General features: G+C 36.8%; 1 protein-coding gene across 1 annotated transcript; it reads right to left on the bottom strand.

Annotated features, from left to right (window-relative positions):
- Positions 1-3924: 3924 nt before the first annotated feature.
- Positions 3925-11513, bottom strand: LOC134742261 (uncharacterized). The gene is made up of 6 exons (XM_063675294.1): positions 11228-11513; positions 9622-9839; positions 9359-9546; positions 7653-7815; positions 5968-6115; positions 3925-4926 (listed from the first exon to the last, which is right to left on the bottom strand). Exons 1-6 carry the CDS (start codon positions 11344-11346, stop codon positions 4533-4535), a joined length of 1230 nt encoding a protein of 409 aa, XP_063531364.1. The 5' UTR covers positions 11347-11513; the 3' UTR covers positions 3925-4532.
- Positions 11514-18930: the final 7417 nt, after the last annotated feature.

Below are 18930 nucleotides of genomic sequence, written 5' to 3'. Positions count from 1 at the left end.
TGTTTATTTTCTGTTCAATCTTACTAACAGCAACGATTACCCCCTCAAGTCTAAATTTGCCTAGCAAAAAGCGTGCCTGCTTGAAACCCGAATGGGTTTACTGAAAATGTTGAAGAAAAAAAAATTACTTCCATAGGGAACTGCAAATTGTTTCTTTTACTATATAATACATTGCCAAATCTTACAAATGACATTATTATTACTTAGTAACTTCGCTTGGCCGATATGTATTAAAATGTAAAATCCGGACAATTTTTACCATAGTTTGTGAGACGCATGTTGTGGTCGCGATTTTAATACTTATCGTTGTGGGTATTGCGCGCCTGACACCATCGTACCGTGTTCGTGTTTCACCGTACACATGGCTAAGCTATAAAATTGCGACCTTCATACTCGTGTACTTAAAAAATATCCAAAACTGCAGTAAAATAACTAGTTTAGTTAGTCCCAGACGTTACCACCCACAGAAATAAATATACCATAGAAGACGCAAATGCAACTACTTCGCGTGTCCGAACCCCGACCAAGCGTCGAGGTTGACCGTCGCTCTTTACAGTCCACGCGCGTCAGTTGTTGCAGCCGGACGTTCGTGAAAACTTAAAAAATGCTTCGATGCATGATAATTAACAGCAACATGCGTTTATGGAAGCATCTGTATTTAAGGACATCTATGCTATTTTAAGTTCTTTGTTCATCCCATGTATGTTTTCTGTGTTATCTCCTCAATAAATAATAATAATAACAGCCCGAAAATTGCGAGCACCCAAAGGCAAAAACATATTTTCTATCACAGATAAGTAATTTAAAATTATATTATGCGTAAATGTTGTATGAAAAAGTCGGCACGCTTGGTTTCAATCCAAATCGTGGTATTTGCGTCGCCTAGCGTTATTAAATCTGTGTTACCACCTCATTATGACCACTGGAAAGAACTGAAAAAAATCCCAGTAATTACCACTGGCCAAACATGCTACCATTAATCATTGGTGGCTGCGAATAACCCGTTTTTTGGATTCAGACGGCAATCAAACAATCAATAAAGAATAAAATATTTAATTCATAACATCAATCAAAATATCCAATGTAGTACATTTACAGTACAAATTAGCCACGGACTGAATCCCACAGGATGGATCTCAGGGCAGAGGCAGACCCAAACGGAGATGGCGGGACGACCTCGATACATTCTGTGTGGAGTGGCGAGAATGTGCTTTGGATAGAGCCAAGTGGCGGGTAAGAGGGGAGGCCTTTGCCCAGCAGTGGGACAAACTAACAGGCTAATAATAAATAAATAACATTTACAGTAAAAGAAAGGCATTTAACATCACAATTTAATTGTTCTAACTCACTTTAAGGTAACAAATACATAAAAAATATTGAGTCTAGTCCCTGAACGCTAGGTTTATTACAATTTATTTATACGATGTTGGAGGCAAACAAGCACACGGTTACTGTTACACTTGCAATTAAAGAGTAATAGGTACGTATATACGCAATAAGGCAATAACCGAAACCGGTCACTTAATAGCCTTTAATCTTTTTGCTTTTTTCGAATAAATGACTATACTCACTCGTTCGTATTAAAACATCATTCTTATCATGGAGACTGTATAAAGGAGCCAAATCTCTATGTATGAAAAGTGTCCATGAAAAAACAGTAATTAGGCGGCGCCACCATACACCGAAATACTACCAAAAACAACCTACGTAATTTGGACGGGTTATTTGTTGCCTTATATGGTTCATATTATACTCATGTCCCAGAGACTAACTAGCGCCACCGGAGAGATTTGGAACTATTATTTAAAGCTGAAAGCGGTCACTTTTGTAACAATTCTGCCATAAGAGATTGGCATCCTTTCTATACCATCCATAATTCTTATCTCAGAATGATGGTTGCTAGGCAACAATGTTTTTCTAACAGTTGTGTCAGATTATAAACGATATAAATATCATATACAAACATGGAGACTATATAAAGGAGCCAAATCTCTATGTATGAAAAGTGTCCGCCAAAAAACAGTAATTAGGCGGCGCCACCATACACCGAAATACTATCAAAAACAACCTACGTAATTTGGTCGGGTTATTTGTTGGTTCATGTTATACTCATGTCCCAGAGCCTAACTAGCGCCACCGGAGAGATTAGGAACTATTATTTAAAGCTAAAAGCGGTCACTTTTGCAACAATTCTGCCATAAGAGATTGGCATCCTTTCTATACCATCCATAATATACAAAGGAAAAAATGACCAAGGCCTCCAATGCCCGGGGCTGGAATCGAACCAGCGTCCTCCGTTTACGCGACAGATGCCTCAACCGCTCGGCCAGACGTTTTTAGAGTCAGAAATTCTTAGTCTGTGTCAGATTACCTAACTTTTCGATTTCAATATATGTTGTACATTTTTTTAGAGCATTTGTTTAATTTATATACGTATTAATTTCCATAAGATAGTCTCCATTGCTTCCAAAATATAATAACGCGCTTCTGACTTTAATAGTTTTGATCGTCAAAGTTTAGGTACATATGTAGGTCAAGGAGGGAACAGTGACTCGGAAAAAATAGCCGGGTACAGTGGCTCACTCAACCTAATTTCAACATGAGAGACGCTATTTGCTTCCCTGCTAGTACACAACAGAAACCAGGGCTCGGAACCGGTATTTTTTTAAAACCCCGAAATAGCCCACTATTTTGAATTTTTTTATGCTCATTACGTAGGACTGAATCATGTATTTAGGAAACAATTTTGCATTATTAAAACGTCCCATAAAAAATGAAATTATAAACAAAAGAACGAAAAAGAACGTAATAATACCGGGATTTTTGTATGAAGCAAATACCGGTTTCCGACCCCTGACAGAAACATTCAGTAATCGAACAAATTAAAATGGACGAGCAATGGTTATTCTAACACGTGATGTTAAAGTATATGTATAGCGATATTTGGGCGACTGAGCGACTGTTTGCGTTGAGCCACTGTTCCCGCCTTGACCCTACTTAAGCACTATATAGTACAATCATAGTTACTCTGGACATTTTAGCTTAAGTTCTAAAATTTAGGTCTAAAAACCTCAATCGGACAACTATCACAATTTGTACAACGCATTGCACATTATTTAAAAATAAAACTATGACTTAAATGTGGTATTTTCTATAAAAAGGGACCTTATTGTCGATGACGCTTACGCCATTATAAACGATGCTCCGATATAAATACAATGCCGCGCGACGCTGTGCGGCGTAAGCGCCATCGACAATAAGGTCCCTTTTCATAGAATATGCCCCAAATTGTATCTTAAAAATATAATTATACAAAATGCAAGGCCATTCACATCGATCGTATAAAATATTTGGAAAACGACTATTTTTAGAAGTATAAAAGTCCTGTTTGACAAAAATTGCCTTGTGATGTAATTTCAATATATAAAAAATTAGAAGTATATAAAGATTTGAAAAATTTATAAAAGAAATGGAAGAGAAGATTTAGGCAAGAAGATTAAGTTATAAAATTGTGTGTCATACGTATAAAATTAGCACCAGAGTCAAATGGATCACATATACAGATTATACAACAAAAGTTGTCACTCCTGAAGACAATAGTTAACAACTTGTGTATACTAAGAAAACGCACAGGTTTAATATAAAAGATGTACCCATTTAAACGGGTAAGGGTTCAAGGCCTTATAGCTCTTAACTTTGGGTATGTCCACAGGAGAGATTTGAACTTAATCGCTGTGCAATAACTAACTGCACTGGCAGGTATCCAAAACCTTGTTAGTCCGAGATGATATAAGGTAAACTACCCTGCTGTTGCATGTACAGTCGCCATCAGATATATCGGAGCGGCCGAGGTGCTCAAAAATATCTGAACACGCACCTAGCGCCTTGACAATAGAGGCGTCTTCAGATATTTGTGAGCACCTTGGCCGCTCCGATATATCTGATGGTGACTGCACAGCGGTAGTGTTTGGAATGTGGCAGTCTTCATTATGTAAATAATTAAATGTTATGTATATTTTTATTTTTAATTTAATGTGTATTTACTAACATTAGCATATTAAGATTAATTTAATGATATGGGCATCTGTCTCAATTAAATAATTGAAATAGAATTATTCTGTGTAATTCGAAATACATTTAAACCTTTAATATGTTCTCACTACTGAGGTAAAAAATTATATGTGCAACACGAGAGCAAAGTTATTTTACATTTCGTGTTTTTGAGTCCCTCGCTACGTTCAAGATTCTCTGAATGGAATGACACGAATTATGCCCTTCAGTTGAGCAGAGGTGACTTTTCACTTCAATCAACTTTAACACTTCTTGATGCACTGCAATCGTCTTTTTCAGTGGACGTAACTGCTTTTTCTTATAAATAGTGTTTAAAGTTAAAGGCACTTTAATTGTGTAATAAAAATAATATAAATTCATCTTTTGTCGTTCAGTCTGAAAAGTCGTTCTATAATTTCCATTAGCCTAAACAGCATGACATTATGCCGACAAAATTTTTTCCTACCACACAGTCTAAGCACTCAATTCGTAGTGAGTAACACTTCCTTCTTCTTTTTAGGAAACTTTAACAACTTTTTAAAAAAACTCTTCTTCTTTTTCTTTGTGGTTAAATCGTTGAGAGAGGCGCTTTCCGTTCTCCGTGAGTCTAACGAAGACAGAGATGTCACAGAAACCGACAGGGAAATAGAAGGTACATCTGGCAAAGTTATAGCACTAGTATTATGAGACACACCTTCTGAAGGGATACTAGCTTGGTTGTGGCTGCTAGGTTGAGTAACATACTGATGGTTAGGCTGACCGTTGACCTGGATGGTGGGTACTCCGTTGGGTACCTGACCGTTGGTGATCTTCAACTGGCTGCCACTGGTCACCTCCTGGATTCGCACTGAGTTTGTGGGATTTGGGGGGAGTAGCCTGTTAAAGAAATTTGTATTATTAATACTTAGTTCATTAAATATCATTGCAGCCAAAATGTTAATTATAAGATGTAATGTTTTGAAAAGATGTGTCCCGCCGAGTTTGTTGCCGGTCCCATATTGGGATACCCTCCCCCAATTGAGGGTAGCTTTATTTGACGTTCATAAGACGACTGGTCTGGCCTAGTGGGTAGTGACCCTGCCTGTGAAGCCGATGGTCCTGGGTTCGAATCCCGGTAAGGGCATTTATTTGTGTGATGAGCACAGATATTTGTTCCTGAGTCATGGGTGTTTTCTATGTATTAAAGTATTTATATATTATATATATCGTTGTCTGAGTACCCATAACACAAGCCTCCTTGGACTTACAGTGGGACTTAGTCAATCTGTGTAAGAATGTAGTATAATATTTATTTATTTATTTATTATTATTATTTATTTATTTATAAGTGACGTTCTTTATCTAAAAGCCCACTAGTTAGTGTCATTAAATATGAATATGACTGAAAAGCTATTATTGCACTTTAATGTCTAAGAAAGCAACCAGGCAGGTTCATGTTTAGAAGTCACAAATTACAGTTTTCATACGCAAAAAACTAAAACAGTTAATAGTAAATTGCGCCATGTATAGCCATGATGAGGCATGCGGCAAGATATGGGACTTAAAAGTCTTAAAACCATTGTTTGAACCACAGATTTCATATATACGCTACATGACGCAAATACCACGATTTGTATTGAAACCGAGCGTGCCGACTTTTTCATACAAAATTTACGCATAATATAATTTTAAAATTACTCATCTGTGATAGGAAATATGTTCTCGCCTTTGGGTGCTCGCAATTTTTGGGCTGTTGCAGTTAATTATCATGCAACAAAGCATTTTTTTAATTTTTCACGAACGTCCGGCTGCAACAACTGACGCGCGCGGACTGAAAAGAGCGACGGTCAACCTCGACGCTCGGTCGGGGTTCGGACACGCGAAGTAGATGCATTTGCGTCTTCTATGGTATATTTATTTCTGTGCTTTGAACAATACCTAGGCGTCCGCCCGGCGTCCACGGACCTCGCGAGGCGGTCCCAGAAGTTGTACGCCGAGGAGGACACGTACAGCGCGAATATGTAGCGGAACTGCGGCGGCAGCGTGCACGCGCGGTACACGCACGGGATCAGGGTGTGCTTCTTCTCTGGAAACATCATCATCCCTACACTTATATTGACCGGGATAACACCGTGATTACCTTAAGTATTGTTTGTGAGCACCGGTAACGTTGAAAGCGAACGCAGCCGACGCGCAAGAATGAGGGTAGACCGAGCGCGGTCTACGCAACTTTGACACCCACCCGCTATCCTCAGTCACCCGTGAACATGATGCATGTAACTGCGTCGAAATATCGGGAGCTCATAAATAATACAAAAGGTAATCACGGTCTATATCCCGGTCAATATAAGTCTAGTGAAACTAAACGTGAATCATTCAAAACTCTCATAATTCATCCCATCAAAAACATTACATGTAAAAAGATGCAAGTCTCGCTACGCAATTCTACTACAAAAAAGTATTGACATGTAATGTGATACCGAGTCGGTTATTTTAGTCAGTGCCAGGGGGTGTTAACCGTATCAATATTAAATACGTATAATACAACTATTAATAATAATTCTAATTGAACATAACTCTAGCGCTAATCACATGCAGTTTGAGCATTATACATAATTAGCTCCATGCATGAATTTATTTTTATTTTTGGATTCATAATTTATATCGTTGGAACACCGGAAATGATAAAAATACTTTTGTAAACCTTAACATTATTTTATTAAAAAATATTTAAAATGTTGAAAATTTTTGAGCGGTTGAAACGCTCATAATTTTTGGCGCGAATTCGACAGAGCGTGATGACGTCACACGTTAGGCGGCCAATCTGACGTTTGCTACTAATGACACTAATCTGTCGAACGCGTGACGTCACGTGGCGTTTCGAGCGTTTCGCTCACTAGCTTTTCGCGGGCAAATTTTTGTACTTTTTATTTATAATTTTAAGTAATTAAATGGTAATTTAAAAACGGAAATGCATTTGTAACATGAAATAACGGTAACAAACATCCGAATAAAACATATTTCGTTCAAATATAAACTTCATGCATGAGGCTAATTACGAGTACGGTACGAGTAAAGCATTATGTGCGATTGCCAAGTCATTATATGTATTAGTAGTAATATTTAACGCCAGACATGGCCAAACAAGAATCGTCCTGTAATTAAATATCTAATGCCTATGTATATACTTACTTACTGCTTACTGCTAGCCTTTCTCCGCAGACGTCTTGTCTGGTTGCCCTTGGCATAGGCCTCTCCCATATTCCTCCACGAGTCCCTGTCCCTGTCTTCTCCAGAAGGCTCCAGCCACCTGCCTGAACTCGTCTTCCCATCTCATTTTTTGTCTTCCATCATCCCTTTTTCCGTCTCTTGGGTACCATGTTGTGATGTCTTTTGACCATTTTTCTCTTTTGTCTCGGAGCATGTGGCCGGTCCAAACACACTTGTTTAATGCAATTAAACGATCATTAATTCATTCTTTTATAAAAAAATTAAGATATCTAATATTGACAAGGTTTTAACACCCCCTGGCACTGACTAAAATAACCGACTTGGGTATGAGTAGAAGTCCCTTGTAACTACTCCCTCTGTACCTTTGAAGTACTGTAGTAGAGAGTACAGACCTATGTTCCTGGCGTGGACATACTCCGTGTAGAACCGATCGTCTAAACTGTTGAAGAAGGCGGGCGAGTAGACGAGGATGGTGTGGCGACATCGCGAGCTGATCAGTTCCGTCATGGGCCCGTAGGGGATCGCGCCGGGACGCAGGCTGTGCTTTGTGAATAACTGCAACATTATTATTTTTTTTTAATTATTTATTAAGAAACAAACAGTCTTATAAAACAGATGAGTTTATAAAGTAACATTTTTCTAGTAATAGACCTATAGTTTCCTATATGTAAACGAATATTAATAAAAACTTATTACTAAGTACAAAAGACATGCATATTGTAGATATAGTCTGACAAGAAATTGTAGAAAATTATTAAGAAGAAGAAGATGGCAACAATTTAGTACGATTTTTTATTTATTTTATTTATTTATTTTTTTAATTCAAATTTTATTTAATTTCTACTATTTCATGCCGCACCACATGTGTGACAAGATATATGACGAAATCTTAAATTTAGAATCGGGTATTTTTATCTCAAAGAAGAATAAGCTAATTTCTTAAACAATCTCAATGAGCTGCTAAATATGTCCACGTTTTGGCACTTTTCATTGTACAAGCTACATGTGCGTTTAATGTATGAGTGCTGCGCATGTTTAGTTCTGCTGCTTTTGATAATATTAAACATTAACATTATTTATTTATACAACATATTCCACATTATCATACAGAGCTGGTTGCTACACTATTAGGTCTGTATCGTAGGTCGTAGGTAACTAAATTAAAAGAAAAAATTACACATAATGCGCGAAATTACACAATAGCCTAAAATGGAACGGAACAAAGAATAGAATTGATTAAACACTTATTTAACAATCTACACAAATAGTTAGTGGAGCTAGTCAAGTGAACTTTTTGGGTCGAGTAAAATAAGTTGTTATAATTAACTAAAAGTATACAAGTATGTCTGAATCAAAATCCTAACGTTGTCCAGGCTTATTGCCATGTTAGGCCGCTTTCCCACTGACGGTCAGTTTTTTGCGGGTACCGGTCAGTTTTTTGCGGGTACGGTTTTCTGCAGGATCCAGTTTTCTGTAGTATGAGTGCAGTATCCCGCAAACAGAATGCTCGTGTGAACGTTACTATAGTAGCACGTATACTACTAAAACGGGATCCTGCAGGAAACCGTATCCCGCAAAAAAACTAGACGTCAGTGGGCAAGAGCTCTTAAAGGTGCCAAGGGATAAAGCAGTATTAAAGGTGCATTGACACCGCAGCTATCATTTGGAGTTAGAAGAGAGATTGGAGGAACAGCGGAGCAACATCGTGCAACAGTAAGTAATTAGTTAAGTTACCTAATGAATGTTACCGTGTTGCACAGTGTTGCTCCACAAAAGTTAACGATGGTGTGGATGCACCGTAAAGGTGGGTTTCCACGGCCCATGTTATTACAGGTCAGGCACGCCTGTGGATGCCTGTGCGGCTATCTGTCGGGAGTGGGTGACGACAGGCGACCACAGGCCTCATTGGATGCGACCGTTGCCACAATCTGAGGCGCGGTCAGATCTGTGAAACAACGGGCCGTGGGAACCCACCATAATGAGGACGGTATCTTTGCCCGTAGGGTATGTCTAGGTCTACTATTTCATTATCCCGAAGGGCATAGATAGTCGCAGCGTGTTATCGCGAGAGACAGATAGAGCCATGAAACATACGTACTTTGAATCCAATCTCCGACATATTGCTGATCATAACATCCACAAAATCTTGGTCATCGGCAGCGTACAGCACCAGCGCGTCATACTCCACCGGAGCCCCCTGGTCCACATCGTCCATAGTTAACAGCTGGTCATTCTCTTGTACAGGACAGTGGGGCACCACTCGGTTCTCTGTGGTCCAGTTTTGTTCTGTTAAATATAAAAAGTATCAGCTTTTTTAGTATTTAAGGGTTATTGAAGAATGTGAATTTAATGTAGGCTTACCTGTGTTCACAAGTCTGTTAACATTGGCCAGGTTCTGCAGATCGTCCCTGATGTCATATCTGTCAATGGTCTCCAGGTGCCGGAACAGTTGGTGCACCACAGCTGCCTCCTTTTCGTTCCGGAGCCAAGTCTCCAGAATCCACTTCACCATGTTCTCATGTCTGCTTTCAGCGTCTTGGGCTGTTATTCCTATTAGGTTGGCTAAGCCTCTCCAATCCCTGAAAATACATAAGCTCTATTTTAACTTGAGTCCCATGGATGTAATATTGGGGCAGCAATGACAATAAGAATCTAAGTCTAATATTAAAAACTCAGGGTTGGCTTTCTTTTTGCTGTTTTTAGGGTTCCATACCCAAAGGGTAAAAACGGGACCCTATTACTAAGACTCCGCTGTCCGTCTGTCTGTCACCAGGCTATATCTCATGAACCGTAATAGCTAGACTGTCGAAATTTTCACAGATGATGTATTTCTGATGCTGCTACAACAACAAATACTTGTCCGGTTTTATTTCTACATCATTTACCATTTCACTCAGTCAAGCGCTCTCCAATCCCACTTAACAAAAGGACCTAAGACCAATAGCCAGGGTATTTGACTACTAGTCAAATTAGTTTCTTTTCTCGAACTGTCAAAACAATTTTGCTATTATGGAATTTATATGAAACACTAGCATGTGACCAAAGAGTATAATAGTATATGTATAGCATGTGACTCACAATTAAATTACCTACTCTTTATAGTTTTATACTTAAAATTGAAATTGTGTCAAAAAATAACTGCTGTGTATGTTACTCCATTAACAGTTCTTAGTTCATGATCGACTCAAACCTAATATCATCAGAAAACATGGAAGGTCATGGGTTTAAACATCCTCAGCGCTCCAGCAGCAGTGCATCCGCAGCGGTAGTATTTAGTATTAATATTCTGTAGGCCGAGCACATGATTGACGCGACAGTATCTCGCCGCGAGATAGACTACCCGTCTTTTACTAACTGTATGAATTAAAGGGAGATGGGTAGTCTATGACGCGGCGAGATACTCTCGCGCCAATCATGTGCTAGCCCGGCTGGTTAGGATAAAAATACAGTTTCGGAGCGACATGTTTCAGAGAGCCTAGGTCTCCATTTTCAAGCACTAACGTGGTCCCCCCTGTGCTCGCGCGATGACAATTTCACTGTACACTATTATAGCTTACCAGTTGCCGATTCATACTGGACATACCCACTTTTATTTTGTAAAAATAAATAAGTTACTTTGTTCTGTTTTAGAATGTATTTTATGCTATTCGTGCACTCTGTAAATAATGTATATAATGTTTGTTTGTATTTCTCTATGTAAGTGAATTGTAATAGTCTTTTGGAGAAATAAATTCTTAAACCATAAACAAGTCAGTAACAGCTTACAAAGTCCAAAATTGGGAACCTCACAATGACTTAAAAGCAAGTAGACGTCAAAGATATGTTTACATGTTTCACCTTAATACAAAGGGGTAAGGTGCAAAAGTGAAAACATATATATAACGTCTACTGTACAGTGAGCTACAAAACGTCACATCATAACATCAAAACAGTGTCAGTAACACACAAAGATCAAAGAACAACATACCTGGGCAGTTTACCTGGTCCATAACTGGGGAATAATCTCCTTGTGTTCAGACGATTTAGAATGTTTAAAGCGTCATTCGTGAAATAGCAAACCGACACATAAGACACGTCTTCGGACATTTTACTTAAAATGCAATAGACACTTAAGAATTAATCATTAACCCCAGCCACTATAAACAGACGAGTAAACACTTTTTCTTTTCACTAATTTCACGTGAATTTCACTAAAATTCACTATCACAGAGACATTACAGGACATTACTCATTTAGAAGTAAAATAAATAGGTGATAAATAGTGCTCAACAAGTAAACAGTATTGCCAGCCCACTGAAGGTTATTCGCGAATTTGTTTTAATAATTTTCGGTAATATGCTGGCACTTTTCAACTTCATTGATTAACCACAATAATTTAAATCGGTAGAAATATTTGTGTAGTAGCAATGTATAGTGCGACATAAAATAGTAGAAATTAAATAAAATGAAACTAAAAAAATCCATACTAAATTGTTGCCATGTTTAAGCATTTCACGTCAAAAATGTGACAGTTATGTAGGAAGTGGCGCCCTCAATAATTTTGTACAATTTCTTGTCGGACTATGCTTAGACCTCAAAAAAAAATTCGAAAAGAACACAAAACTTTCTCATACAGCAACACTGCTACTGAATGTCATAGTGACACTTCTGTGACATGACAGTGACCTGACACAGCTGACAGTAGATATGTTTATGAAACTAGATGAAATATGACTTTTATTCTCTACAATTTTTGACTTTGAAGAAGTGTTCTGTAAGAATCTATTTTGAATAAAAATATTATGATTATGACCAATTGCTGTGTATGTCTACCAAATGTCTACTGCGCTTGTGAAGGCCCAGTAAGTTCGCGACTTTGCGTTCTTATCTGACTTATCTCACTCTCACTGTCCGTAAGCGTGGGCGAGACGGAAGTGCGTGCCCGGAAGCACGTATATCATGTTTTCAATTTAATTTTTTTGTACGTTTCAATAAATGAAAAAGTAATCGATACGGTCCCTCAAACAACGGACCCTGAAAATCTCTTTTTCACTTCTCATGCTCGTAAAGTTCGACTAAGTCGTGCGTAGACGACATAAAATTGCTTATATACAGAGCATAAAGTAATCATCTATTACAACCCTTATTGACTTAGCAATAAACTCCAAAATTTGCCATACAAACTGCCAGCCCTGCCGGCGCGCTCCCGACCGGCGCACTACCAACCGGCTTTTTTTTATTTATTAAGAAAAAAAAAAAAAAAAAAAACAACCGGCGTGGCCCGCGCCCCCGACCGGCCCGAGTACAAATTTCTTTAGTCTTGAATCAATACGGTAAAATAACCTATAATATTGGATATTTTACTCACAATCGAAGTGAAAAGTAGAGTGTAAGCTCAGGCATAAATGTCCATTTTTATCCTCGACAATATTGGTCCTCGCTGCGCTCGGACCAACAAATTGCCTCCTGTGAATATGGATCGCTTTATGCCCTTGTTGTACAATCTACTATTAATGTCGTTTTCAAGCAAAAGGTACCACATTGTCGCTTGCCATAAGGACGCTCTGACAGGGTTTTCGTATAAGGATACAAGCAATTTTCTTCCTTATGGTAAGCGACAATGTGGTACCTTTTACATATATAAACAGAGCTTACTTTGCTGTAATAATCATAAAATTAATACTCCAAGCAAGCAAGGCGGCGTGTTTAAATATCAACTTTATATTGTTTGTATTAAGGTACATAATTAAAGGACATAAAGTGGAGTACAAAAAACAAACCAAAATGAATGTTTGAGACGCTTTATTGTCATTCACAAGTGCATTCACTACCTGCTACTCTACCGCGGGTATACACACAGACTTTACGCTATTCATACATACATTCGTAACAATGTAATCAATAGAAAGTCTAACATAATGCTGGCAATATTTTCCTTACAGCTTTACATATATATCTATTATCAAAATAAGAAAAACATAGCGACATATTTGTACCAACTCGTTGGCAAACAACTTATGCTAATATAATATCATATCAACCTCGAAAACGAAAAACACCTATGTTGTTACCTAACTATGAATTAAAAATAGGTAGTAAACTCCAAATGTGCTTAGAAATGTTTTTTTATGAATTTCTGTCAAAAATAAATATCAAAGGAAATATCTTTACAAGCCACCATTCCGAAAATATATGTATACAATAGTGATATAATCAAGCTTTTTAATTTCGTACCTCACTTAGGCAACTCAGCAACGGTACTCTACTAAAAAGCTCTCTATTATATCACGATTGTATAAAATACTATTATTACTATTACACGTCGCTAAAACCCTGACAATAAGGCCTGTAAGTATTTATGAAACGTTTAGTAAAGATGTTTTCTTTTTATGATATAGGAGGCAAATGAGCAGACGAACCGCCTGATGGTAAGCAAATACCGTCGCCCATAGACACCAGCGACACCGAAGGAATTGGAAGTACGTTGGCGGCCTTTAAGATGGAAGTACGTTATTTGATGGGAGATGTTTGTAAACTCGACATTTAAGGTTTGGATCCTGATGGCATAAACCGTAGTGGACTTAGCACTCAAAAATATTACCAGCATTATTGTTAAATGTGGCATTTTCTATAAAAAGGGACCTTATTGTCGACGGCGCTTACGCCATTATAAACGATGCGATATAAATACAATGCCGCGCGACGCTGTGCGGCGTAAGCGCCATCGAAAATAAGGTCCCTTTTCATAGAAAATGCCCCAAATAATAAATGAAAAACAATTCAACAAAACTGTTATCTTACAGCGCCCTATAAAAGATAACCAAATATCAACAAAAACGATTAACAAACACTATTTTACATTGACTAATATAATAAGCTCTTTATACATTGGAATGTTTCTAATAGCCATACAATACTACCTTTAGCAAAGATGCATTGATTGTATAAGATATGTAAAGTCTAAGAAATTAAACTGATAGTCCATGTTTGATAGGTGAAATAGATGCTGTACGGCGTCGTATGTTATGTGGTAACTGAATAACTGCATAATCTATGGGGCTGTACTGTCACCTGCAATAATATGTAATACAACGAAGGTCGCAAACATATCTGACACGATCTTATTTGTAAAGCCATAAGCGCGTGTCACATATTTTTGCGGCCTTCGAAGAATAACATATTATTGCAGGTGACTGTACAGCGCAATCTACATCAGCTGTCAAATCCGAAGTATTGAACTATTATTACTAACGTATAGAACCAACACACAAGTATTTTGCGCCATGAGTTGATGTTGTTTTGACAACAAACCATAAAAGCGGAGCGTGAAGCTCGCGACCTAAACGCGTAAGCGCCTTGAATTTATTTGGCGCTTACGACGTTTTGTTCGCGTGATACAGGTTGTGATTGCGACAATTTCATTGTTTGGTATGGCTTCTCTGTAATAATAATATCTCAATGATCAGAAACACATTTTTATAAAGATTTTACATAAGTAATAGAATCAATGAATCTTCGCACTTAAACTATCGTGAGACATATTTCAAAATATTTATCAGTACGGTTTTTACTCACTATTAGTGCACGACGTACAACCGCCTCGGACACTCGTGCCTGAGGATGGATTCCCAAAGAATCCGAAACATGTCGCCAAAAGCGACTAAAAATAATAGTGGGTAAAAACCGTACTGATAAATATTTCAATGAATCTTGTTCGTCACTAACAGATGGTTTTTATACTTAGTTGTAATATTCATATCAATATAATAAACATCATACGGTTGTGTGGAATATTTAAAAGTTTGACTTTGTTTTGTTTGCGTTAAGGTAGAAAATTAAAACCATCTGTCAATCACAACTTCTTAAAATACGTTCAATTACGTTTGCATTGACTCTTCTGCCTCAAATACATGAAATGAAATACAGGAAACAGGAAATTAATCACGCTACACGTACGGTGTAATTGATAAATTATTTCAAATTGGGTATAAAATTACCAAGAACACTAAATAATATTAGAAAACAAAATCAGAAATCATTGAATTTATTCGTGATAAACTATAACATATGAAAGTATAAAAACAACAAAGAAATATAAACATTAAAAAAAATAGTTTACCACAAAATTAGGAGGCATATACATATAGATGGCAATAATAATATTTCGATTTGATATTGATAGATAGATTCTTAGCATTTTGATTTCAATTGACCTGAACATTTATTGTACAATATTGCCTCTGCCTGAGGAAGGATTCCCGACGAATCCGAAACATGTCGCCAAAAGCGATTAAAAATAATAGTGAGTGAAACCGTACTGATCTAAATACCTACGAAGTAATTTAAAAAAAAGAGACGTTTTCCAAAAAAAGGTACCACATTGTCAGTTGTTCGTCAAATAAATTGCTAATTGAATCTTTAGCGCCTTATTGAGTTTCGACAATTTGGTACATTCTATCTAAAAACGTACTTATGCGTTTTATACATATATAAAAGTGTCATTGGCAAGAAATATTTTAAACAAACAATTGGTACATATATTATCAGCGTATTAATAAATTAAATGAATCACTAAGAAACAATGAAAAAACAAACATTTTTTCATAATGGATTAATAGCAATTTATAAGTCTTTGATCAGATTCAATCTGTTGCCATATCAAAAAAACATGCTTTTATCTTATTGAACTATTATTACTACGTATTTGCTACGTATAGAACCGGCACAGAGAACCAGTATTTTGCGCCATGAGTTGGTGTTGTTTTGACAACAGACCATAGAAGCGGAGCGTGAGTCTCGCGACCTAAACGCGTAAGCGCCATGAATTTTACGGCGCTTACGACGTTTTGGTCGTCGCGTGGTACAGGTTGCGATTGAGACAATTTCTTTTCACCTCAGCAGCTCGAACAAGCCTACTTTCGTCACTCTCTGGAGTGAGGAAAGTGCGACTTTCCTCACTCCAGGGAGTGAAACAATGTAGCTTTTTAATTTAGTGAAGGCCATGAACTTCATACTACGGTACGGTACGGTACGGTCCGGTCCGGTCCGGTCCGGTCTCGTATCGTATCGTACCTATCGTATCGTATCTTATCGTATCGTACATATTATAATACTTTTTTTTCTGTTTATTCTGTGTAATTCGAAATACATTTTAACCTTTAATATGTTCTCACTACTGAGGTGAAAAACTATGTGTGCAACACGAGAGCAAAGTTTTTTTACATCTCGTGTTTTTGAGTCCCTCGCTACGCTCAAGATTCTACCTTAGAATCACTCGCTTCGCTCGTGTTTCAATTATAGAATCTTTCGCTTTCTCGGGACTCAAAATAAACACTCGCAAGAAAAACCAACTTTCCTCTCTTGTTGCACAAATAACTATTGTTTGGTAATATGGCTTCTCTATGGTAATAATATCTCAATCGCTTTTCTAAATTCTTAGATACAGTCTGAAAACGATTTGTGCTTATTAAACAAACAAATATATATCGTTTAACACAGAAAAAATCGTTGTAGCATTTTGCAAAAATTTAAAACGCGAAGTTTTCTGCTAAGACTGACGGTAAATTATTAAAAGCGGTATAAGAGATTTCAATACATATTTCATACACTAGATACATATTTTACATACTTTTGGAAACAAAATCGGCTACGTCAGCCACTTGCGAGCACACCAGAGACAACAATAACGGAGTTGACAGCAGTCGCCGTGGCCGAATCGGCCGTGGGAGTTATTATTATTTATTATTACATATTTTGAATATTTCCTACATCAGTAAATTACAAATTCAGATAGTTCACTAATAGATAATTAGATATGGTTACATGTTACAATAATTATTTGTCATTAATATAAGACATTTTTGAAATATTTCGAGGCATTGGAAGTTTTTATTATAACAATTTGACATCCCAGCTGTCATAACATATATTAAGTAGTGTAAGTTCCTAACTTGTTTAACATAAATAGTGTTTTAAATTAAATTAACAATAAATAATTAGGCAAGAATAAAATATGACTTTTAAAAGATTTTTTTTAAGCTGTCCCTTTTCATCCGGATCACTGAAAAAAAATTGAATCAAAAAGTATTGGGGCCGCTAGCGCGTTCCAGGGTTAGCCAACTAACTCGGAGTCAACTGTTTATGGACATTTTCACTTACAAGTGTACCATTTACTGTTTTTTCGAAAATCCATCAATTTTTGGGTTATTTCTACTCAGAATCACGAGGACTATCAATTAAAAAAGAATAAAAATGTGTCCCCAAAAAATTACAGTTTTGTAATGCATTTTCACATACATTATGTATGGACCGTTACAAAACTGACACCGAAAATTTGTATGAAAAACTGGAACCACTTTTTATCTTTGTCTAATTCAATAGTACTCGTGATTCCGAATTTAAATAACCCAAAAGTTGATGGTTAAAAAAAAATGATACCAATTTTTCTAAAAACCCCCTTATACAGGGTTAAACTGTACTGTTCCTGTACTAACTCCGAGTTAAGTAGTTGGCTAACCCTGAAACGCGCTATCGCTAGTGGCCCTTACAGTTTGTTCGAAATTCAAAAGTGTTTAACGGATTATGTTGAGCGGACAGCAAATTGACATTTCTTTGACGTGTAAATATGGCTTAATAATATTAAAATAATGTTAATATGTTTGAGTCTCATGGGAGTTTTATACCTAATTAGAATGGCTTACTAATCTCTAAAATAAATAAACTAACGTTATTTGATATGCACAATTTCTACTTAAATAATATTAATTACAATGTTAGTTGAAATAAATCTAATTAAGTACATTCAAATTTATCATCTATGTCTTTACATTGCGATCTCGTTAAGTGTGTGGTTCCATATAAAAATACAGCTTAGGGTATTAGTTTACACAATTTTATCATTTTTAAGGTTCCGTACCCAAAGGGTACAAACGGGACCCTATTACTAAGACTCCTCTATCCGTCTGTCTATCCATCACCAGGTATCTCATGAACCGTGATAGGACAGTTGCAATTTTCACAGATGATGTATTTCTGTTGCCGCTATAACAACAAATACTAAAAACAAAATAAAATAGATATTTAAGTGGGGCTCCCATGCAACAAACGTAATTTGTATGCCGCTTTTTTGTGTAAGGGTTCCGTACCCCTTCGTTTTTAATACACATTTGACTCGTGGCAATCACCCTATGATTCATTTTGACACGGAAACTACACAAGTAGGTATGTGATATAGTACCAAAGTCAGCAACATCTACTTCAACTAAAAGTTAGTTTAGTTGAGGACAAACAATCCTGTCATATCAGGGGAAATGACGTATGGCAATCCTAGTTGTCACGAGTATGTAAGTACGGATAAACAAACAGCATTCAAACATCAGTCTTACAGTAATGTTTTTGGGTGAAAAAACGTTTCTTTCTTGTGGCCGAACGATTTGTATACATTCTACTGGATTTCTTCCTACAACTAATCACGTGACCACTTCTCCATACAAACGTACTCCCCATTTCCCTCAAGCATTAAAGTGGCCATTTGACATCTTTCTTTATTTGTGCAATAAAGTTTAATAAATAAATAAAGTCATCAATGTCCACAGGAAATAATAATAAGATTTATGACCCTTTTAATTGATAACAGGCCTTTAAAATAATAATAAGAATTATTATTTATAAAAATAAATATTATTTACCTTA

The sequence above is a fragment of the Cydia strobilella genome, chromosome 6, assembly GCF_947568885.1.
Source record: "Cydia strobilella chromosome 6, ilCydStro3.1, whole genome shotgun sequence".
NCBI lineage: Eukaryota > Metazoa > Arthropoda > Insecta > Lepidoptera > Tortricidae > Cydia > Cydia strobilella.
The sequence above is the reverse complement of the archived record's forward strand: the minus strand, read 5'-3'. Positions and strand labels throughout refer to the sequence as shown.